At 42.2% G+C, this 24172-nt stretch overlaps 1 protein-coding gene across 3 annotated transcripts in view; it reads left to right on the forward strand.

The window, feature by feature from the left end:
- Positions 1-7131: 7131 nt before the first annotated feature.
- The window catches only part of IPO11 (importin 11), a 229452-nt gene continuing 212411 nt past the window's right edge, over positions 7132-24172 (forward strand). For 2 of the 3 annotated variants that reach the window (XM_033179672.1, XM_033179675.1), the window contains exons 1-2: positions 7132-7400; positions 17167-17229. In XM_033179672.1, the coding sequence (XP_033035563.1) occupies positions 17188-17229 (42 nt within the window). In that variant the 5' untranslated portion in view covers positions 7132-7400; positions 17167-17187. The remainder of the gene's footprint in view (positions 7401-17166; positions 17230-24172) is intronic. The other variant, XM_033179673.1, reaches the window with a different exon arrangement.

A 24172-nucleotide genomic window follows, 5' to 3' on the forward strand; every position in this document is an offset into this window, starting at 1 on the left:
AGCTGAGATGACAGGCATGAACCACCTTGCCCAGTTAATTTTTGTATTTTTTGTAGAAGCAGGGTCTCACTTTGTTCCCCAGGCTGATTTCAAACTTCTCAGCTCAAGTGATCTACCCACCTTGGCCTCTAGGTTGCATTTCTTCTGTGAAATAAAAGGATGCATTTCTTCTGTGAAATAAAAAGATATATTTCTTCTGTGAAATAAAAGGTTACATTTCTTCTGTGAAATAAAAGGCAAGTTTTTCTGTAGAGAAGGAGCTGTGGAGGTGGTAGGACAAAGGGCATGAGTGCGGAGAAGGTTTGAAGATCCTTTATGGGCAATGGGAGAGGAAGATTAGAAGGAATGCAAGAAGACATGCCATGTCTTCCAGCTAAATGTGGAGCCGAGTATCTCCAATGTGTACTGCTATGTAACCACAGTCTGGAGAGAAGAGCAGAAAAGGCAAATGGTTCTTTTGATTCATCAATGAATGACCACTATTGCTCCCTAGAATAACATTGTAGGCCTCTCACATTAAGTTCCTATTTACCTTACTTATTTACTTCCCAACGTCATCAAGTTCCTTTTTCTTTCTTAAACATCTTTATACCTCTGCTTTGTGAGTACTGTTCCCTTTGCATTCTCAACCTTCCCCTGGATAACTTTTGTTTGCCCTTAAAGACACAGCTGATATATATATATATATATATATATATATATATATTTTTTTTTTTTTTTTTTTTTTTTTTTTTAAGATAGAGCCTCGCTCTGTCACCCAGGCTGCAGTGCAGTGCCATGATCTTGGCTCACTGCAACCTCAGCCTCCCAGGTTCAAGCTATTCTCATGCCTCAGCCTTTCAAGTAGCTGGAATTACAGGTGTGTACCACCATGCAGGCTAATGTTTTTTTTTTTTTTTTAGTAGAGATAGGTTTTCACCATGTTGCCCAGGCTGGTCTTGAACTGGCCTCAAGTGGTCTGCCCGCCTCTCCCTCCCAAAGTGCAGGGATTACAGGCATGAGTTACCATGCCCGGCTTCAAATATTATGTTTTTTAAAATGGTGGCTCAGGCTGGGTTTCAGTGAGGCAGAGTTGCAGTGAGCCGAGTTCGTGCCACTGCACTCCAGACTAGGCAACAGAATGAGACTCCATCTCAAAGAAAGAAAGAAAGAAGGAGGGAGGGAAGGAAGGAAGGAAGGAAGGACGGACGGACGGACGGAAGGAAGGAAGGAATCCTGAATACTATAAACAAGATTCTTCCATAAATGTGGTTTTTTTTTTTTTTTTTTTTTTTTTTGAGACGGAGTCTTGCTCTGTCGCCCAGGCTGGAGTGCAGTGGCCGGATCTCAGCTCACTGCAAGCTCCGCCTCCCGGGTTTACGCCATTCTCCTGCCTCAGCCTCCCGAGTAGCTGGGACTACGGGCGCCCGCCACCACGCCCGGCTAGTTTTTTGTATTTTTTTTTAGTAGAGACGGGGTTTAACTGTGTTAGCCAGGATGGTCTCGATCTCCTGACCTCGTGATCCGCCCGTCTCGGCCTCCCAAAGTGCTGGGATCACAGGCTTGAGCCACTGCGCCCGGCCAAATGTGTTCTTTAGAATGATCTAAATACGTGGCCGGGCACGGTGACTCAAGCCTATAATCCCAGCACTTTGGGAGGCCAAGGTGGGTGGATCATTTGAGGTCAGGAGTTCAAGACCAGCCTGGCCAACATGGTGAAACACCATCTCTACTAAAAATACAAACATTAGCTGGGCATGGTGGCATGTGCCTGTAATGCCAGCTACTTGGGAGGCTGAGGCAGGAAAATCGCTTGAGCCTGGGAGGCAGAGGTTGTGATGAGCTGAGGTTGTGTCACTGCACTCCAGTCTGGGCAACATAGTGAGACCCTGTCTCAAAAACAAAAACAAAAAAAGCAAAAAATAATGATATAATTATTTTTAGATCATCATAAAGACTATGTTAGATTAATACAATTAATTAAAGAAGATGATTATGGTCACTGTTTAAGACCAGCATAAGTGTAAACCTTGTCAGTGAATATTACATAATCTCAAAAACATTTGTCAGATAAGTGTTTCCATATCATTACCATTGTTAAAAGAGAAACTAAGGCACAGTAAAATCTTAAAGTGTTTATTTGAACAGACAGTGATTCATGAATCAGTTTGGGACTCTGCTAAAGGGGCACCAAAGAAAGGCTTTTATAGGGTGAATGTGGAAGTGTGACAAATAAAATACACTGAGTTGGGTTTTGGTTTGCTTCTGTAGGAATCCAGGGTGCTGGAGCAGCCTCAGTCTAATGGCCTATTAATTATTTTAACACCATAAAATAATGTATATCATGTTGTAAAATAAAACTTTTAGAAGGATTCCAAATACAACAAAAAACAAATTATTAGGGTACATAGAATTCTATTTGTGGATTAGAGTCTATTTTTATTTTTACTATTTATTTGTTTTTGAGACAGGGTCCTGCTCTGTCTCCCAGGCCGGAGTGCAGTGGCACAATCATGGCTCACTGCAACCTCCCTGTCCAGGGCTCAAGTGATCCTCCCACATCAGCCTCCAGAGTAGCTGAGACCACAGGTTCGCGCTACCATGCCCGGCTAATCTTAGTATTTTTTGTGGAGATGGCATTTGCCTAGGCTGATCTTGAACTCTTGAGCTTAAGTGATCCTCCCACCTCAGCCTGCGAAAGTGCTGAGATCAGAGGTGTGAGTCACCACACCTGGCTAGAGTCTATTTTTATATTGTATATTTATATTTAGGTACTTTTTATTTTAAACAATATTTTAGAGTATAAATAAATAAAAATATTTTATTCTATGAAGTGGTGCATGCTCATAATCCCAGTTTCATTAAGGAGACTGAGATGGGAGGAACACTTGAGCCCAGGAATTTGAGACGAGCCAGAGCAACATAGCCAGAGACCCTGTCTCTAAAAGCAAAAAAAAAAAAAAAAAAAAAAAAAAAAAGGCCCTTTTCCAAGTTATGACACACTCTTAATAATTAATATTGAAAACTACTGCAGAAACTTTCACCTTGTGAATGCATAAGCGTTTACTAAATCATTCCTATACCATTGTTCTTATAAAAATAGAGCCATACATGTTTTAGTTTATACCTGAAAAATATTTTCAGTACTTTGAATTGGTTCTCTAGTATAGATTTCCAAGCATGGAATTATTTACTCAAATTACCTGAGCATTTTAGTCTTTGAATATAAATTAACAAATTATTTTCTTTTTTATTTTTTGAGATAGAGTCTTGCTCTGTTGCCCAGGCTGGAGTGCAGTGGCACGATCTCTGCTCACTGCAAGCTCTGCCTCCCAGGTTCAAGCAATCCTCCTGCCTCAGCCCCCCTAGTAGCTGGGATTACAGGCACGTGCCACCATGCCTGGCTAATTTTTGTATTTTTAGTAGAGGCAGGGGTTCCCCATATTGGCTAGGCTGGTCTCGAACTCCTGACCTCAGGTGATCCACCCTCTCATCTTGAACTCCTGACCCAGGTGTTAATGTTAATGAACATAAACATTAATGAATGTTAATAAACATTAATGAATATAAACCTTAATGTTAATAAATATAAAGCTACATCAACATGTTTACCAGCTACCATATTCCATTGTATAAACATACCATAATTTACATAATCAGTCCTTATGGAAAGATATATTGTTTCAAGTTTATTATAAACAAAAATGAATCTAGGAATTCTGTTAATTTATAAACATCCAATGAGCTGTATTATAATGTAGAGTTATCCAAGACTCAATTTTATGCAAGTTAAAATAATAAATGAAGGGTAGCAAATTAGAGAGCCTATAACTTTTGAGCATGTATTCTATTGCTGCTTCAGCGAAGTACCCCAAACCTAATTAGTGCCTTACAACAAGATACATTTATTAATTTAGAGTTCTAGAGGTTAGAAGTCTAAAATTGTTTGCATGTCTGAGTTTCTTCTGGTGGCTGTAGAAGAGAATCAGTTTCCAAAACTTTTCCAGCTTCTATAGGCTTTCTGCATTCCTTGGCTCCTGGCCCTGGCATCCCTCTGACATCTATTATACTGGCGTATTTTCTTTGTCTTGGACACTCCAGCCTCCCTCTTATAAAGACCCATCTGATTACATTGGACCTAGAGGATAATCCAGGATAATCTTCCCATAGTAAGATTATCACATTGGCAAAATCCCTTTTGCTCTGTACAGTAACATATTCACAGGTTTTGGGGATTAGGATGTGGACATCTTTTATTCTACCTACCACAAAACAGAGATCTAAATTTGTTTAGAAATGGAGAACCTCGAGCCTCACCTCAATCCAAATGAATCATGATCTGTATTTTAACAAGATCCCCATGTGATTCTATGCACACTTAAAATTTGAGAAGTACTGCCTGAGACAGAGTTTTGCTCTGTCACCCCCAGGCTAGAGTGCAATGGCGCAATCTCGGCTCACTGCAACCTCTGCCTCCTGGGTTCAAACGATTCTCCTGCCTCAGCCTCCCGAGTAGCTGGGATTACAGGCATGCACCACCATGCCCAGCTAATTTTTGTATTTTTGGTAGAGACAGGGTTCCTCCATGTTGATCAGGCTGGCCTCGAACTCCTGACCTCAGGTGATCCGCTTGCCTCAGCCTTCCAAAGTGCTGGGATTACAGGTGTTAGCCACGTCTCCAGGCCTGAGAAGTACTATCTTTCAATAAAATCAGAAGATACAGTTAAGCAAAAAGAAAATAAAGCATGGTCACAATACCCATCCAACTAGTGATAAACTCTCTTAGCATTTTGGCATTTATTTATTTCCAAAAGTGGGACATTCTGAACATAATGTTTTGCAACCCCCTTTTTTCACAATGCATTGTGAATGTGTAAACATGTCAACAAATACACTTCAAGATAATTTTATTTTAATTAATTAATTAATATATATATTTTTGAGACAGAGTCTCCCTCTGCCGCCCAGGCTGGAGTGCAGTGGCCTGATCTCGGCTCACTGCAACCTCCGTCTCCTGGGTTCAAGCAATTCTCCTGCCTCAGCCTCCCTAGTAGCTGGGATTACAGATGCCCGCCACCAAGCCCGGCTAATTTCTGTATTTTTAGTAGAGAGGGGGTTTCACCATGTTGGCCAGGCTGGTCTGGATCTCCTGACCTCCAGCAATCCACACGCCTCGGCCTCCCAAAGTGCTGGAATTACAGGCTTGAGACACGGCGCCCGGCCTGTTTATTTATTCTTGAGATGGAGTCTCGCTCTGTTGCTTAGGCTGGAGTGCAGTGGTGCAAACTCCGCTCACTGCAACCTCCGCCTCCCAGCCTCAAGTGATTCTTCTGTCTCAGCCTCCTGAGTAGCTGAGATTACAAGCACATGCCACCATGCCAGGCTAATTTTTGTATTTTTAGTAGAGATGGGGGTTTCACCATGTTGGCCAAGCTGGTCTCGAACTCCTGACCTTAGGTGACCCATCCGTCTCGGTCTCCCAAAGTGCTGGGATTACAGGTGTGAGCCACTATGCTCGACCTCAACATAATTTTAAATGACCAATTTGTATTTTATTATATATGGATGTATTATGATTTAATCATTCGTCTCATTGGTGATTGTTTAGGTAATTTTATCTTTTTACTTTAAAAAACAGCCCTTGTGTGATTGACATTCTCGGAATGTGGAGCTTGGTTCAAATTCTAACATGGCCTTTTACTAGCTGTTAAAAGTTAGGTAGGCTACTTGACTTCTCTGTGCTTCAGTTTCTTCATCTGTAAAGTGGACATAAAGAAAATACCTACCTCGTAAGGGTTGTTCTGAGGATTAAAATAGATAATTCCCATAAAGATCTTAAAACTGTACCTGGAATATTCTAAATGAGCAATAAAGGTTTTCTATTATTAATCTTTATGAGCACTCTACTATTTCCTTACAACTTCTCTTATTATTATTATTATTTTGAGACGGAGTTTCACTCCTGTTTCCCAGGCTGAAGTGCAATGGCGTGATCTCGCCTCACTGCAGCCTTTGCCTCCAGGATTCAAGTGATTCTCCTACCTCAGCCTCCTGAGTAGCTGGGATTACAGGCCTGCACCCCCACGCCCAGCTAATTTTTTATATTTTTAGTAGAGACAGGGTTTCTCCATGTTGGTGAGGCTGGTCTTGAACTCCTGACCTAAGGTGATCTGCCTGCCTCGGCCTCCCAAAGTGCTGGGATGACAGGCGTGAGCCACTGCGCCCGGCCTTATTATTATTTTTTTAAAGAAATATGTAGTTGATGTGTATTTTTAATTAATTTGTTTATTTTGAGATGGAGTCTCTATTTATTTATTTTGAGACGGAGTCTCACTCTGTTGCCCAGGCTGGAGTGCAGTGGAGCAATCTTGGCTCACTGCAACCTCTGCCTCCCGGATTCAAGCGATTCCCCTGCCTCAGCCTCCCGAGTAGCTGGGATTACAGGCGTCCAGGCTAATTACTGTATTTTTAGTAGAGATAAGGTTTCACCATGTTGACCAGACTGGTCTCGAACTCCTGACTTCGTGATCCGCCCGCCTCGGCCTCCCAAAGGGCTGGGATTACAGGTGTGAGCTACTGCGCCCACCCGATATTATTTTTGAAATGGGTGTGTGTGTGAACTCTCTACATGTCCCAGGCTGGCTTCGAACTCCTGGGCTCAAGTGATCCTCCTGCCTCAATATCTGGAGTAGCTGGGACTACAGGCACGCACCACTGCGCCTGAGTAAGTTCTCTTTTTGAGGATAAGAACATTTAGGTGACTATGTTAGCTTTTAGCAGAGGCAAGCAAAACTGGATTTATGTCCTTTTATATTTTTCCACTCTTTCTATTACTCAGGAGTAAACGGCAAGCGATTTGGGTAACTTAAAAAATAAACATTTGCGGGAGGGAGGGTGGATTGATGGGAGTAAGATTCTTTAAATAACTCTTCTCTGCTGTGACGGATCCGCAATTGATATGTGGAATAGAAAACGTGAAATGGTTCTGACTGAAGCTTCAATCAACCCGGGAAACAATTGAGCTCCCTCGAAGTAGGGCAAACCAAATCTATGGTTTCCATGGTGACAGATCTGGCTAGTCCGGACTTCCGGCTCTTTATACTGCGCAAGCGCACACAACTGATTTGGCTACCCCGCGCCTTTTGGTTCGAAGAGAAAGCCCCTCCTTCCCCTTCCCAACGTTCGCCTATCGCCTTCGCTCTCTGCTGGTCGCATGCGCGCTGGGCTCCTGTGACGTAGTTTTCGCGCGTCCGCGTCGTTTGGAACCGCGACGCTAAACATGGCGTGTTCCTAGAAGCCGCTTTCGGCATCAGTAGGCGGCGGCGTGGGGACTGGCAGCGTGGGGCGCGGGACCAACCGACGCCACTTCGTGCTGGGAAGTGGGAGCGGGAGGGCCGGGCAACTCCCGACCGACCCAAACGGTGAGGCCCCGGCCCGAGAGCCACAAAGCGCGCGAGAGTGGAAGGGAGTGGGTTGGGCACCCGAGACCCGAGAGGCGAGGGAGGAAAGTGGGGCTACCGGGAGATGAGGGATAACGGTAGCGAGGCAAGGGCGGCCTGCAGACTTGGCTGTTTGCGTAACCTTAGGAATTCGGGGAACTGGGGGCTGGCCGAGGAAGCCCGGGAGTGGGTAGCATGGTAGCGGAGCAATCAGGGTGCGGGGTGGGAGGGACAGTATGCTAGGCTGAGCAGAGCCGAGTGTACCCATCGTGGCCGCGGTTGCGGACCTGGGTGATGTATTTGCCCTTGGGGGAATAGGTGGTGCAAAATTTGAGATAAAGTGGTTATCTCGATTATAAGGCCGTTGTGCATTGTTACTGCGCACACGACTTTGTTGCTAATAGCAATAGTGTGATAGCTTTAAACATTTGACCCTTACATGCTTTTAATGAAAAAGGGAAGGTAGTTGTCCATTTGTTGAGAGGAGCTTCATGGAGAGGTATGGCCGCCAATTCTCAAGTTCAGCGACTCCTGCAGATTTGTATTTGGGGGTATTTGTGATTCAGCAAAACTACTTTTGCTCATTGCATGTGTCATTTTTTCTTTATTATTTTGTGACATGGTGGTTAATGAGAGAAGTACTCCTATCTGAAAGTGATTTGACTAAATAGCAAGGACTGGTAAATAAACTACTAGTGCCAAGGTTGCAGTTGACATACCTCCTCCCCTCCATCATTTAAACGAGCTCAGTTATAGTGCGGTAGTGCCCTTCAGATTTCGGTTATTCTTCAGAAGGAAGTAAGGAAGAGCAGTTTGCAGCCATAATGCTTTCCCCCCCCCCGGATAGGAATTTTCCTCCTCCATTTTCACGTTATTTCAAACTTCTCTGTTCAGTAGAGAAGCTTCAGATTAAGGGCAGGGTGACTCTTCTATAGGAGACATCCATTGCATGACACGTTTTACATCTTTCATTACTGAGAAAAATTTCGGTGAAATTAGAAAAATTTTCATTTTCCCTTTTGGTTGTGATAGGACTGGTATTTTCTCTGTTTCTGCAGTAACCTAGCACAGGGTATAGTAGAAACAATTATAGTAATGGTTTGTGTCCATATGTTATAGCCCCAGGGTAGGAGGGTGGTCTCTGCCCTAGTCGCACTTCCTGAGGCCAAAGAGAATTTTCACCACAAACACATTTGGCTGTGGTAATATGTTAGATGTTTTAAACAGATATGTAAAGATTATCTGATCATTAATAGAAAAATCATCAGATTTTGTGATGTTTGAGTATATTTACATATGGAATCAAACCAGAATGCAGCATGATCCTTGTAGGCATGTGGCTATTAAAATACACCGAAGATTTTTCCAGAAACAAAATTTTTTTTCTCAGCAATAAAAATATTCAAATTTTGAATAAGGTAATGTTTGATAAATTGGAATTTTGACCTTTGTGTTATATATTTGTACCTATGTGTGTGTATATATTTAACCTCACTTCTAATTTAGTGTTATTGATGGTAGTATTTTTTCCTTTCTTTATCAGCTTCAAATAGGGACTGTTAATTTCAGAGCATTTAAGGAACGGCAAAACACATTTAGTGCAAGTGTGAGTCTCTAGTGTCTTTGGTTTGCCGACTTTCAGGCTGATGACAGATGAGTACAGTTATAAGCTTTGTAGAGCTTAAGTTGCATCAATGTTCTTTACCCTTGCTACTCAAATTGTGGTGTATAGCATCACCTGAGAGTTTATTAGAAATGCATGATCTCAGGCTCAATCCAGAGCTGCTGAATCAAAATCTGCAATTTTAACAAGATCTCTAGATTAAAGGAATATTCAATAAATCTTGAGATACACTACTTTGGTTGGTAACAGTTGAAGAACACTGAAGTAATGCACAAACCTGTATAAAAATTTATGGCATCATTTATTTTAATCTGAGGTGATCTTATGCTGATTATCCAGTCTGATGAAACTGAGGCGCAGAAAGGTAAATGCCTTGTAAAAGGTCACACATACTTAGATTTATAACCCAGATTCCAACTCATCCAGTGCTTTTCTTTTGCTGGTTACTGTCAGAGCTTGTTATATTAAAAATGAACTAAAATTCATGAATGACAGGTGTTCATTCAATAACAAACGTTTATTGGGTACTGGACAGGCAGCCCAACAATCCTGTGTGTCCCTGCTATGTGCTCCTGTTTATCATGGTGGCTAATAACCCACCACCTTTCCTCTTTATTTATTTTCTTTGAGATGGGGTCTCACTGTCGCCTAGGCTGGAGTGCAGTGGCGTGATCTCTGCTCACTGCAACTTCTGCCTCCGGAGTTCAAACGGTTCTCCTGCCTCAGCCTCCAGAGTAGCTGGGATTACAGATGCTTGCCACCAAGCCTGGGTAATTTTTGTATTTTTGGTAGAGACAGGGTTTCACCATTTTGACCAGACTGATCTTGAACTCCTGACCTCCTTGAACTCCTGACGTCCTTGAACTCCACCCACCTCGGCCTCCCAAAGTGCTGGGATTACAGGAGTGAGCCTGGCCCCCTCTTTACTCTTTTTTTTTTTTTTTTTTTTTAGTTGGAGTTTTGCTCTTTTTGCCCAGGCTGTAGTGCAGTGGTGCACTGCAACCTCCGCCTCCCGAGTTCAAGTGATTCTCCTGCCTCAGCCTCCCGAGTAGCTGGGATTACTGGCATGCGCTACCGCACCTAGCTAATTTTGTATTTTTTGTAGACATGGGGTTTCTCCATGTTGGTCAGGCTGGTCTCGAACTCTCGACCTCAGGTGATCGCCCACCTTGGCTTCCCAAAGTGCTGGAATTACAGGCGTGAGCCAACAGGCCTGGCCCCCTCTTTACTCTTTACTGGTTAAAGTTCCCTTCTGCTTCATAGAGGAAGCGAAATACATTGAGTGGGAACTTCATTGCTTTCTGTTCTGTTTCACTTGTAAATATGAAGACCTCTATCTGTCCATCTCTAATTATATTCTAATTTTTTTCTCTTTATGGGCAATATTTCCTTCATGTGTTTGCTAGGGCTGCCACAACAAAATACCTTATATTGGGTAGCTGAAACAAGAAAATTTTTTTTTTCACACAGTTCTGGAGGGTGGAAGTCCAAGATCAAGGCGCAGATAAGATTGGTTTCCTATAAGACCTCCATCCTTGGCTTGCAGATGGCTACCTTCTTGCTGCCTTTTCTCATGGTCTTCTTGTGTGTACATACACCTCTGCTGTCTCTTTTTCTTTTCTGTTTTTTTTTTTTTTTTTTTTTTTTTTTTTTGAGATGGAGCCTCGCTCTTGTCTCCCAGGCTGGAGTGTAGTGGCCTGCTCTCAGCTCACTGCAGCCTCTGCCTTCCTGGTTCAAGTGATTCTCCTGCCTCAGCCTCCTGAGTAGTTGGGATTATAGGCACCCACCACCACACCTGGCTAATTTTTATGTTTTTAGCAGAGACCTGTTTCACCATGTTGTGCGGGCTGGTCTCAAACTCCTGACCTCAGGTGATCTGCCCGCCACAGCCTCCCAAAGTGCTGGGATTACAAACATGAACCCCTGCACTGGCCTGCTGTGTCTTTTTCTTTCTTACTTTTTTTTTTTTTTTGAGACGGAGTCTCGCTCTGTTGCCCAGGCTAGAGTGCAGTGGTGCGATCTCGACTCACTGCAAGCTCCGCTTCCTGGGTTCACGCCATTCTCCTGCCTCAGTCTACCAAGTAGCTGGGGCTACAGGTGCTCGCCACCTCGCCCGGCTAGTTTTTGTATTTTTAGTAGTAACAGGGTTTCACCGTATTAGCCAGGATGGTCTCAATCTCCTGACCTCGTGATCCGCCCGCCTCGGCCCCCCAAAGTGCTGGGATTACAAGCATGAGCCACCGCGCCCGGCCCTTGTCTCTTTTTCTTATAATGGCATCAGTTATATTGGTTTAGGGCCTTACCCTGACAGCCTCATCTTATCTTAATCATCTCCTTAAAAACCTTATCTCCAAATACGGAGGGTTCAGGGGTTAGGGCTTCAACATGAATTTTTGAGGAACACAATTCAATTCATAACATTCAGTTATTCCTTTTTCGGTTAGTACTAACTTAAGGATTTAAGCATACCCAAGTCTCTTACCTTTTTTTTTTTTTTTTTTTGAGACAGAGTCTCACTCTGTTCCTCAGGCTTGAGTGCAGTGAGGCTATCTTGGCTCACTGCAACTTCTGCCTCCCAGGCTCAAGCAATCCTCCCACCTTAGCCTCCCTGGTAGCTGGGACCACAGGTGAGGCACAGGCCACAATGTTTGGCTAATTTTTGAATTTTTTTTTGTAGAGATGGGGTTTTGCCACATTGCCCAGGTTGGTCTCAAACTCCTGGGTTCAAGTGATCTGCTGGCCTTGGCCTCCTGAAGTATATTGAAATTATAGGGGTGAGCCACCATGCCTGGCCTCAAATCAAGCTTTATCTTCAATATACTCTCCTTACCTTAGATCCTTAGATTACTCTTCAGCTTTGTCTGTAATTATTTTTCTTAGCTTTTTTTTTTTTTTTTTCCTTTTTTAAGAGATAAGATCTCTGTTACCCAGGCTGGCCTCAAACTTCAGGGCTCAAGTGATCCTGCCACTTCAGTCTCATGAGTGGCTGGTACTACTTGTGTGTGCCACCATGCCCAGCTTATTTCCTTTAAGTTTCTTGAAATAATTATCTATATTCATTTTCTTCACCTCCTTATTACTTATTTTATTTTATTTTTTTTCAGTATTTTGAAGGCTGACAGTCCATAGCAGTCACTGAATTTGATGTAGTGGTGATCACCATTGATATTTTTGTTGCTAAATCTAATGGAATCTGTTTATTCATTTGCCATTTTAACTACTTGTTCATTCTTGAAATTTTCTTCTTATACTTCTGGGTCACCATATTTTCCTTATTTCCGTCTTATGTTTTAGCCAGTCTTTCCTTGGTTGTCTTTTTTCTCTGACCACTTTAGATGTTTCACTCTGAGACACTACCCTGCTCTCTTCTGAAAACCTTCAGATTAAAATCCAAACTACGTAGTGTAGGAAATAAGGACCTTAATGCACACTCTTCTTGAATGGTCGAATCCGTGGTGGTTTCAACTACTGCCTCTATTTTGATGACTCCCAAATCTCTGGCTTTTTAGCACGGGTCTCTCTTCAACGCTGACATATGTAGTTGTCTTAAAATACTTGACATCCGTGTCAAAAACATTGTGTATTTCAACCTTTCTGAAGTTGTTTTCCTCCTATGAGCCATGCAGGCACCAATGAGTTGGAGAAGCCCAAAATCTTCATTCTTTCCCCTTATTAACATATGTGTAACCCCCACCTCCAACTCTCCAACTATCTAATTATTTCCAACTCTCCAATTATCTATTTTTTTTTTTTTTTGAAACGGAGTTTCACTCTTGTTGACCAAGCTGGAGTGCAGTGGCGTGATCTCGGCTCACTGTGACCTCCACCTTCCAGGTTCAAGCGATTCTCCTGCCTCAGCCTCCTGAGTAGCTGAGATTACAGGCATGCGCCACCACGCCTGGCTAATTTTGTATTTTTAGTAGAGATGGAGTTTCTCCAGGTTAGTCAGGCTGGTCTCAAACTCCTGGCCTCAGGTGATCCACCCGCCTCGGCCTTTTAAAGTATTGGGATTACAGGCATGAGCCACTGCACCCAACCAACACATGTATAGTTTAAAATGTGTTTACAGTACAGTAAACTATTAACAATATAGCACTACTAACAGTATTCCTATTGTTAATAGTATGCAGAAAAATTAAGAAGGATGTCGGGAATATAGAGATTCTGGGTTGAGGAGTGAGCCATTTTAGATTGGCAGTTAGTGGACACCTCTTTAAATAGAGGAAAACTTGAGCAGAATGGAATGCTGTCAAAGAGCAAGACATGCTTTTATCTAGAGACCAAAGCTTTCCAGCCAGAGGTAACACATTGTACAAGGGAAGGATAAGCTACATTTTATACATCTTTCACTAAAGATGTTCACATATTGTCTCCAAGTCTCTGTTACTGTAGATAACTAGGTTGTGCAGACAACCTAGTCCTTTGTCTCCTTATTCTTGTGTGCCCATGCAGGAGTATCTGTGATTATAGCACCAGGTGTGAAACTGCTGGGTCATAGAAGATACAGTCAGGAGTTGCTTAAGGCTGGGATGCATCCTGAGAAATGGGTCATTAGGCAATTTTGTTGTTCGTTCTATGAACATCGTATGAACAAACCTAGATGGTACAGCCTATTATATACCTGGGCTATGTGGTATATAGCTTATTGCATCTAGGCTACAAGCCTGTACAGCATGTTACTGCACTGAATACTATAAGCAGCTGCAGCAAAATGGTATTTGTGTGTTTAAACATATCTAAACTTAGAAAGGTACTGTAAAAATACAGTGTAGAAAATTTAAAAATAAATGGTACATCTGTATAGGGCACTTACCTTGAATGGAGCTTGGAGGACTGGAAGTTGCTTTGGATGAATCGGTGAGTGAGTGGTGAGTGGAAGTGAAGGCCTAGGGCATTGGGGTACACTTAGGCTACACCAAATTTATTAATAATTTTTTTCTTCAATAATCTTAGCTTATTGTAACTTTTAGTTTATAAACTAATGTTTTGTCTCTGTTGCAGTAACACTTAGCTTAAAACGCAAACACGTTGTGTAGCTCTGCATTGTTTAAAACAAAGACACAAACACACACATTAACGCAGGTACACACAAGTTGAGGATCATCAATATCTCTGTCTTCCACCTCCACATCTTGTCTCACTGGAAGGTCTTCAGGGGCAATAACATTCATGGAGCTGTCATCTATGATAGCAATGCCTTCTTCTGAATTATCTCCTGAAGGACCCGTGTGAGGCTGTTTTACAGTTAACTTTTTTTTTTTTTTTAAATAGGAGTAGTACATTGTAAAATTATGATAAGAAGTATAGTAGCGGGGCTTGGTGGCTCATGTCTGTAATCCCAGGGTTTAGGGAAGCTGAGGTGGGAGGATTGCTTGAGGTCTGGGGTTTGAGACCAACCTGGGCAACATAGCCAGACTCTATCTCTACAAAAAGTAAAAAAATTAGCATGGCATGATGGCTTATGCCTGTAGTCCCAAGTCTCCACTATTCAGGAGGCTGAGGTGGAACGACCACTTGAGCCCAAGAGTTCAAGATTGTAGTGAATTATGATGCCGACATTGCTGTCTACCTTGGGTGACAGAGATCCTAACTCTTAAAAAAAAAAAAAAAGTAGGCGAGGTGTGGTGACTCACACCTGTAATCTTAGCACTTTGGGAGGCCGAGGTGGGTGGATCACGAAGTCAGGAGTTCGAGACCAGGCTGGCCAACATGGTGAAACCCTGTTTATACTAAAAAAATACAAAAATTAGCTGGATGTGGTGGCATGCACCTATAATCCCAGCTACTTGGGAGTCTGAGGCAGGAGAATTGCTTGAACCCAGGTAGCGGAGGTTGCAGTGAACCAAGATTGCACCACTGTACTCCAGCCTGGGCAGCAAGAGTGAAACTCCATCTAAAAAAAAAAAAAAAAAAAGTGTAATGTGGTAAATGCATAAACCAGTAACATAGTTGTTTATTATCACTTTCAAGTATTATGTACTGTACCTAATTGCATGTACTATGCTTTTATACAAATGGCAGTGCAGTAGGTTAGTTTACACCAGCATCACCACTAATGTGTGAGTAATGTGATTTGCTACGACTTAGGATGGCTATAATGTCACTATGTGATAGGAATTTTTCAGCTCCATTAAAATCTTATGGGATCACTGTCGTATATATATGGTCCATATCTGACTGAAATTTGTTTTTTTTTGAATCTCACTCCGTCTCCCAGGCTGGAGTGCAGTGGCACGATCTTGGCTCACTGCAGCCTTGACCTCCTGGGCTTAGGTGATTCTCCCATCTCAGCCTCCTGAGTAGCTGGGACTACAGGTGTGCCCCACCACACCCAGCTAACTTTTTGTTTTTGTAGTAGTGATGGGGTTTCTCCATGTTGCCCAGGCTGGTCTCAAACTCCTGCACTCTAAGTGATCCGCCTGCCTCAGCCTTCCAAAATGTTGGATTACAGGGGTGAGCCACCATTTTTATGTGGTGTGTGACCCTCTGTGTGTCCTGGTCATAGAATACACAAAATATGTACTCACACTTAATTTCGTTTAGAGACTGCTAGATAGCTCTCCAAAGTTGTATTAATGGATATTCCCAGTAGCAATGTGTAAGAGTTTCTGTTTCCATGCATTCTTGCCAGCATTGAATATTTTTGAAGTTTGTAATTTTTGGACTTTGTAATTTTTGCTAGTCTGATGATCATAAAGTAGTTTTTCACTGTTTGGATTTTAAATCCCTGATAACCAGTGAAATAACATCTCTTCTGATATTAGTTAAACATTTAGCTCTTCCTTTCTATGTATTTTCTGCTTACACCCTTTGTTCACTTTTCTTGTATATTTGTCTTGTTGATTCACAAGAGTTCCTAGTATATTCTGTATAATAAACCTTTGTTTGAGTTATGTATTAATAAAATTCTTCTCTTAATCTTCACCTTGTTAACCTTGTGTAGAGTATCTTCAATGACTCCATCAATTTCAGTCTTCAGTTCTGATGTAGTATAATTTATTAGGCAGATAGGCTATGAACTTGATGTATTTTTGTTCTTTCTCAAGTCTAAAGCTAAAAATTCCCGGTTAATTTAAGTTGAGATATTAATGGACAGCACTGAACAAAAGTAACAGTGTATAATCTTTAGGGAGTCCTGGATGGAGACAGGAAACATGCATTTAAAGTTCTAGAAGTGTCACTAATGAGCCTGCGACCTTAGAGAAGTCAGTTTATCTCCTTAACATCTTTTGGCCACAGTGTCTTGGTCAATAAAACAAAATACTTAAACTGTAGAGAATTGATATGAGTATCTCCAAGGTGATAGGAAAATTATGTTTATTTACTTGTTAACTTATACAGACTCACAACTGAGAGAAAACTTATTTTAATGATAAAATGTAGAATAGTGATTAACTGTGGGAGTATTACTTGGCATACAGCACATGCATATTTGAACAAACGGATTTTTATAAATACAATGACGGGCTGAACTCTTTATAGCAAGAATGAGATTCTTTTAAGATATAGCTTTATAGACAATGATGTCCTCAACCAGTAAATAGAGACTACCAATCAAAGATGTCTATATTTGGAGAGAGAACTGATGATCTCTTAACTCAGCAAAAAGTTTTGCCTAACTGCTCGTTATAAATGTCTGTTAAATTTAATCTAAGCTGGTTATCTCACTTCAGTGCCTTGCTCAAAATCAGTTTTATAGCTTTTCCTTCCTATTTTTTCTTTTTGTATCAAAGAAGGAACTTTATTTATTTATTTGTTTTTGAAATGGAATCTTGCTATGTTACCCAGTCTGGAGTGCAGTGACACCATCTTGGCTCACTACAACCTCTGCCTCCTGGGTTCAAGCAATTCTCCTGCCTCAGCCTCCCTAGTAGCTGGGATTACAGGTGCCCGCCACCAAGCCCAGCTAATTTTTGTGCTTTTAGTAGAAATGGGGTTTCACCATGTTGGCCAGACTGGTCTCAAACTCCTGACCTCAGGTGATCCGCCTGCCTCGACCTCCAAAAGTGCTGGGATTACAGGTGTGAGCCACCGCCCAGCCAGAGAAGGACCTTTAAAAGCAATAAGTGTAATTTATGCTGTTCCTTAGTGGGTTTTGTACAGACATGTATTTTTGTTTTTCAGCTAAGGAGACATCAGAGGGTGATGGTGGCAGTAGTTGGTACCTCACAGCTGGGCACTGATCAGGTAGGGGTTGTCAGTATTGTTTAGGATAATGTATAACTTTTCCTATTAGTGGGAGATTAGTCATGGGGGACTCTTGTATATACCAAACAGGCAAGAGACTTACTGCAGTTTATCAGTGCCATTTTACTAAAAACTCCCAGTGAGACAAAAATACTCAAGTTTTTTAGACTGGTCTTCCTCTCACAGGTCTGCCACCCCTGTGTATTGTCTTGTTACATACTTTGTACTTCACCCATTTATTATTTGTTTTCCATTTATTTCTCTCCCCACTATAAAATATGCTTCACAAGGCTTGGTTTTTTTTAGTCTTTTTGGTTAATCGATGTATCTCAAGTGCCTAGAATAGTTATTTGGCATTTGTAGGTGTTCAGTATATTGAATGAATAAATATAGAAAAGCCTAATGATAAATCAAGTAAATACCAGAAAGGGGATTGGAGAGCACAGGATTAGAAAAAAGGGTGTTAGATATTCCCAGTGAAAAGTATTATTAAATTTTGTTGGCTTGATATGCTCCATTTCAGTATAGGAATATACTGAATAGACTGTTCATACATTCATTCATTTTTTTCAGCCATTCAGCACACTATTTACTCTAGCAGTGTTTTTTATAGATATTTCTGTCTTTACTCTGATAAAATTTGTATTCCATATTGTTGTTCTTGGACCTCTTTCTCTCACCTTTTCTGTCTTCTTCTGAGAAATCATAATTTCTGTTACTGCTTTGTTTAGTTGATCATCCATTTACTGAACATCCTTCACACTGTGCTAGGTAATGGCATTTATAGATGAGTAAGACATCATTCTTTCCTTTAAACAGTTCATGATTTGGAGATGATATAGAAGTAAACAAGCAAGTAAGTACAGTAATAGGAGTGTGTACTATGCAGAACAGTAGCATGGAGGAAGGAGCGCTTTCCTGTCTACAGCAGTTAAAGATTTCCAGAGGAGCTGATGTCTACCATGAACAGCAACTTTAGTGATCTGTGCCCATTAGTGGCCATTTTAAAAAGCATACATAAAAGTAGACAGAATTGTATGATGAACCCCCATCTAGCCATCATCGAGCTTTAACAATGGTCAATTTCATTTTGTCTTATCTCCCACATACTTCTCTAGTTACACTGATAGAAGTTCTAGAAGCTTGGTCAGATTCAGAATTTTTTTTTTTTTTTTTTGGCAAGCAGCCTTTCTTTTAAGATTTTGGTTTCTCAAAATGATAAACTGTTCATTTCTTTTAAGTTTTCTAATATGCTCACTTTCCTATTTTGATTATCGTAGAACTCTTCCCTGGTCTTCACAGAAATTAATTTTTTTCTTGTCTTTGGCATATTGTCTTTCTCTAGTTTGCTTTTGACTCTGGGCAGTTTAACTAAATTTGCTTGTATTTCCTATCCATGATTCCCTGTGATATATTTTCTGCCTCTTATTCTTCTCTTTGTAGACTTGGGCTGTATAGATCATGATTCTTTTTTTGAGACATGGTCTCACTCTGTTTGCCCAGACTGGTGTGCAGTGGTGTGAACATGGCTCATTGCAGCCTCAACCTCCTGGGCTCAAGTCATCCTCTTTCCTCAGCTTCTTTTTGAGAAGTCTCACTCTGTTGCCCAGGCTGGAGTGCAATGGCACAATCTTGGCTCACTGCAACCTCTGCCTCCTGCCACCTCAGCTTCTTGAGTAGCTGGGACCATAGGTGCGTGCCACCACACCTGACTAAGGTATTTATTTTTGTTTATTTTTTATTTGTTGTAGAGATGGGGTCTTGCCATGTTGCCCAGACTGCCAGGCTGGTCTTGAACTTCTAGGCTCAAGCAATTCTGCCTCTGCCTCCCAAAGTGGTGGGATTACAGATCTGAGCCATTACACCCAATCTGAATATTTGTTCTTATCTGAAATGTGGAATTATGCAGTGAATCAGTAGGTGATTTTATTTCTCTCTTTCTGTCACTCTTGTCTGTTCTTGCTCTATGGTTTTTCAGTCTCCTTTATACTAGACATTGCCTTTATTATTATATTTTTAAAAATTGCTTCATATTTACCTTGACTAGAACTCAAAAACAAATTCATGTCTTTACCTCAAATTTTCTTTTGGTGGAGTGGTGCAATATTTATAGAAGTAGAAGCAGTGCTGTAAGGAAGTTCTTAGGTGTCATATTTTGCCTCAAAGTGAGGTTTTCATTTTCATGTTTTAAATCTCATCTTTGTTGCATTGCATTACTCTCTAGGCTCCTATTCATTTCTTTCCCTCAGGAGCTCAGCATTCTTTGCCCTATCCTCCTGAACCCTGTAATCCCTGTTACATTTCCACATGGTTGTCTTGCTCAAATGGTCATTGAGAATTCTGAAGTTCCTCGCTTTCCCCAACCCTCCTTGAGGGAAAAGGAACATACTCTTTGGAATGTGGTACTTCTTACCATCAGGTGGCAGGCACTACACACTATTCAATTTATTTTATTTCATTTTATTTTTTCAATACGGAGTTTCACTGTTGTTACCCAGGCTGAAGTACAATGGTGTGATCTCAGCTCACTGCAACCTCCGCCTCCTGGGTTCAGGCGATTCTCCTGCCTCAGCCTCCCAAGTAGCTGGGATTACAGGCGAGCGCCACCACGCCTGGCTAATTTTTGCATTTTTAGTAGAGACGGGGTTTCACCATGTTTGTCAGGCTGGTCTCAAACTCCTGACCTCAGGTGATCCACCCGCCCCAGCCTCCTAAAGTGGTGGAAGTACAGGTGTGAGCCACCACGCCTGGCCAGTTCAAATTATTTTTACAGCTTTAGGAATGATAGAAACAATAATACATTATCTGGTAAAGAAACAAGTTGATGTGGGAACTGATAAGGAGAAGACTTAGAAATGAAAGTAAAGATACAGTTGCTAACAAATACAAATGTATTTTCCTTTTATGTGATGCAAGTGTACACAATATATAGAAGTGTATATAATAGGTGAAGCTTAATGGAAAGTAAATAATACATTAGACTGTTTTGATTAGTTTGATTTTTCCAAGACTGTTTAAGTATTTTAAACTATCGTCTTTATAAACACCAAATAGTAAGAACATTAAGTACCTAATAGATATGACTATTTGGAGCTATACTGCTATTTGAGAATAAAACATAAAATCCCTGCTGTTTGATTGTAAAACGCAGAGTCCCCTGGGTGAGGAAAATTGACTCTTGGTAAACGCTGCCTTCACAAATCCAGATAATATGACAAAACTATTGCTTACCGGCTGGTTGTGGTGGCTCATGCCTGTAATCCCAGCACTTTGGGAGGCCAAGGCGGGTGGATCACCAGAGTTCAGGAGCTCAAGACCAGCCTGGCCAGCATGATGAAACCCGGTCTCTACTGAAAACACAAAAATTAGCTGAGTGGTAGGTACTTGTAATCCCAGCTACTTGGGAGGCTGAGGCAGGAGAATTGCTTGACCCTGGGAGGTGGAGCTTGCAATGAGCTCAGATCGTGCCATAGTATTCCAGCCTGTGTGACAAGAACGAGACTCTGTCTCAAAACAAGCAAACAAACAAACAAAAAAACTATTGCTTACCTACTTGTTCTACTGAAGACTAGGTTTGTAAACTTTCTTTCCTGAACTTTCATGAGAGTGCAGTTATTAACTACATTACCTACTTCTTGATATGTGCTTAACAAGAGAAATACATAATGATTTGCAGCTCTTCAGAAGTTGGGATAATTTTGGAGAAAGGAAGAGAAATAGAGCAAATGTCTAATTCCTGTGGAAATTTAAGCAGATGTAAAATGAAAACTCTTGGCCTTAAAAAATGTATTTTTTCATTATTAAAGTGTGTCGACTATAAGAATGATAACCCCTGGAGCTTTCTTAACACAACTATTGTTTATGATTTGATGTGTTTACTGCTTGTCTATTTGTAGGTGTTTGTATTTTGTATAGTGTTAAATATATATTTATATTGTAATTTTTATTTTTTATATGTATATTCCTCTAGTTACAAAACAGACTAAGAGAGAGTATTTTTAAGTTGTGATTGGCTTAAGCAGGCTTAAACTTGTAGTTCCAAATGCACTTCTTTTTTCTTTTCTGTTTTCTTTTTTTTTTTGAGACAGAGTCTCGCTCTGTCGCCCGGGCTGGAGTGCAGTGGCCGGATCTCAGCTCACTGTAAGCTCCGCCTCCCGGGTTTACGCCATTCTCCTGCCTCAGCCTCCCGAGTAGCTGGGACTACAGGCGCCTGCCACCTCGCCCGGCTAGTTTTTTTTTTTTGTATTTTTTAGTAGAGACGGGGTTTCACCGTGTTAGCCAGGATGGTCTCGATCTCCTGACCTCGTGATCCGCCCGTCTCGGCCTTCCAAAGTGCTGGGATTACAGGCTTGAGCCACTGCGCCGGGCCTTTTTTTTTTTTTTTTTTTGATACGGAGTTTTGCTGTTGTTGCCAAGGCTGGAGTGCAATGGCACGATCCCGGCTCACTGCAACTTCTGCCTCCCAAGTACAAGGGATTCTCCTGCCTTAGCCTCCCGAGTAGCTGGGATTACAGGCGCCCACCACCACACCTGACTCATTTTTTGTATTTTTAGTAGAGACAGAGTTTCGCCACATAGGTCAGACAGGTCTCGAGCTCCTTACCTCAGGTGATCACATGCCGTGGCATCCCAAAGTGCTGGGATTACAGGTGTGAGCCACCCCGTCCTCCAGATGCATTTCTAACAAGCAGGAGTTTGCACATTTTTTGAAAACTCCAAGCAGAAGTTTGTAGGTCTTTTGAAACTCTTAAGTAGATTTGATGTTTTAGGAGTAGGGAAGAGAAAGAAAGCAAATACCTCCTCTCTTTGATGTCACATATATTTTGTTGCGCATTTTTTCCTTCCAAACAAACCAGTTTTTGACAGTCTGCGTGAAGTGTCATCGGGCAGGTGTTCCCAGCCCTCAGACCATGGACCAGTATCAGTCAGTCCATGGCCTGCTAGGAACCGGGCCACATTGGAGGAGGTGAGCAGTGGGTGGCGAGTGAGCATTACTACCTGAGGTCCACCTCCTGTCAGATCAGCAGCAGCATTAGATCCTCACAAAAGCGCAAACCCTGTTGTGAACTGCACATGCAAAGGATCTAGGTTGCATACTATTTACGATAATCTCACTAATGCCTGATGATCTGTGGTGGAACAGTTTCATCAAGAAATATTCCGGCCCGGCGCGGTGGCTCAAGCCTGTAATCCCAGCACTTTGGGAGGCCGAGACGGGCGGATCACGAGGTCAGGAGATCGAGACCATCCTGGCTAACACGGTGAAACCCCGTCTCTACTAAAAATACAAAAAAAACTACCCGGGCGAGGTGGCGGGCGCCTGTAGTCCCAGCTACTTGGGAGAGGCTGAGGCAGGAGAATGGCGTGAACCCGGGAGGCGGAGCTTGCAGTGAGCTGAGATCCGGCCACTGTACTCCCGCCTGGGCCACAGAGCGAGACTCCATCTCAAAAAAAAGAAAAAAAAAATATTCCTCCCCTGCCCTTTACCCCTCCGCCACTGCCCCACCCCTTCTATGGAAAAATTGTCTTCCATGAAACCAGTCCCTGGTACCAAAAATGTTGGGGACTGTTGTCATAGGGAATACATCAGTAGCCCTGGTGGTTCTTTTAGCTGAAGGTATTTGGGAAATATATGGAAGCATCTTTAGTCAGTCTGTGTGAAGTGTTAATAACGTATAGTGCGCAGGGACAGAGAAGCTAAACAACCTGTAATACATGCACAGAAAAGAATTTTCTTGTCCAAACTGCCAAAGACTTCTGCTGAGAAACTGAAATGAATCCAGATGTTGCAGTACTCATTTGAATCCAGATGTTGTAATACACAGTAGCATCTTTGGAACGTCCTTGTCTTATGCCAAAAGTCTGACATTCTTTCTTTTTTTTTTTTTTTTTTTTTTTTTTTTGAGGCGGAGTCTTGCTCTGTCGCCCGGTCTGGAGTGCAGTGGCCGGATCTCAGCTCACTGCAAGCTCCGCCTCCCGGGTTCACGCCATTCTCCTGCCTCAGCCTCCCGAGTAGCTGGGACCTGGGACCACAGGCTCCCGCCACCTCGCCCAGCTAGTTTTTTGTATTTTTAGTAGAGACGGGGTTTCACCGTGTTAGCCAGGATGATCTCGATCTCCTGACCTCGTGATCCGCCCGTCTGGGCCTCCCAAAGTGCTGGGATTACAGGCTTGAGCCACCGCGCCCGGCCATGACATTCTTTCATCTTGCTTTAATTTCTTGATCTTTTTGGCCCGGAGTTAACATCAATTGTTGTTGAAACTATAGACACTTTATTTTTATTTTTATTTTTTTAAAGAGACACGGTCTCATTATGTTACCCAGGCTGATCTCGAACTCCTGAGCTAAAGTGATCCTCCCACCTTGGCCTCCTAAAGTGCGAGATTACAGGCATGAGCCACCACTCCTGGCTTATATAAGTTGCATTTTATTTATTTATTTTTTCGAGATGGAGTCTCACTCTGTCGCGCAGGCTGGAGTGCCATGGCGCGATCTCAGCTCACTGCAACCTCCGCCTCCCAGGTTCAAGGGATTCTACTGTCTCAGCCTCCTGAGTAGCTCGGATTACAGACGCATGCCACCACGCCTGGCTAATTTTTGTATTGTTAGTAGAGACGGAGTTTCACCATGTTGGTCAGACTGGTCTTGAACTCATGACCTCGTGATCCACCCGCCTCAGCCTCCCAAAGTGCTGGGATTACAAGCGTGAGCCCCCGCACCTGGCACATTTTTAAAAAATTAAAAAAATTTTTTTTTTTAGAGACAGAGTCTCACTTTGTCGCCTGGGCTAGAGTGCAGTGGCACAAACGTAGTTCACTGCAAGTCAGACTCCTGGGCTCCTCCACATTCAGCCTCCTGAGTAGCTAGCTGTAACTATAGGTTTGTGCCACTACTCCTGGCTGAATTTTTTGTTTTTTATTTTTTGTAGAGTTGAGGTCTCAC

Source organism: Trachypithecus francoisi, unplaced genomic scaffold (assembly GCF_009764315.1).
Source record: "Trachypithecus francoisi isolate TF-2019V2 unplaced genomic scaffold, Tfra_2.0 Lachesis_group2, whole genome shotgun sequence".
NCBI lineage: Eukaryota > Metazoa > Chordata > Mammalia > Primates > Cercopithecidae > Trachypithecus > Trachypithecus francoisi.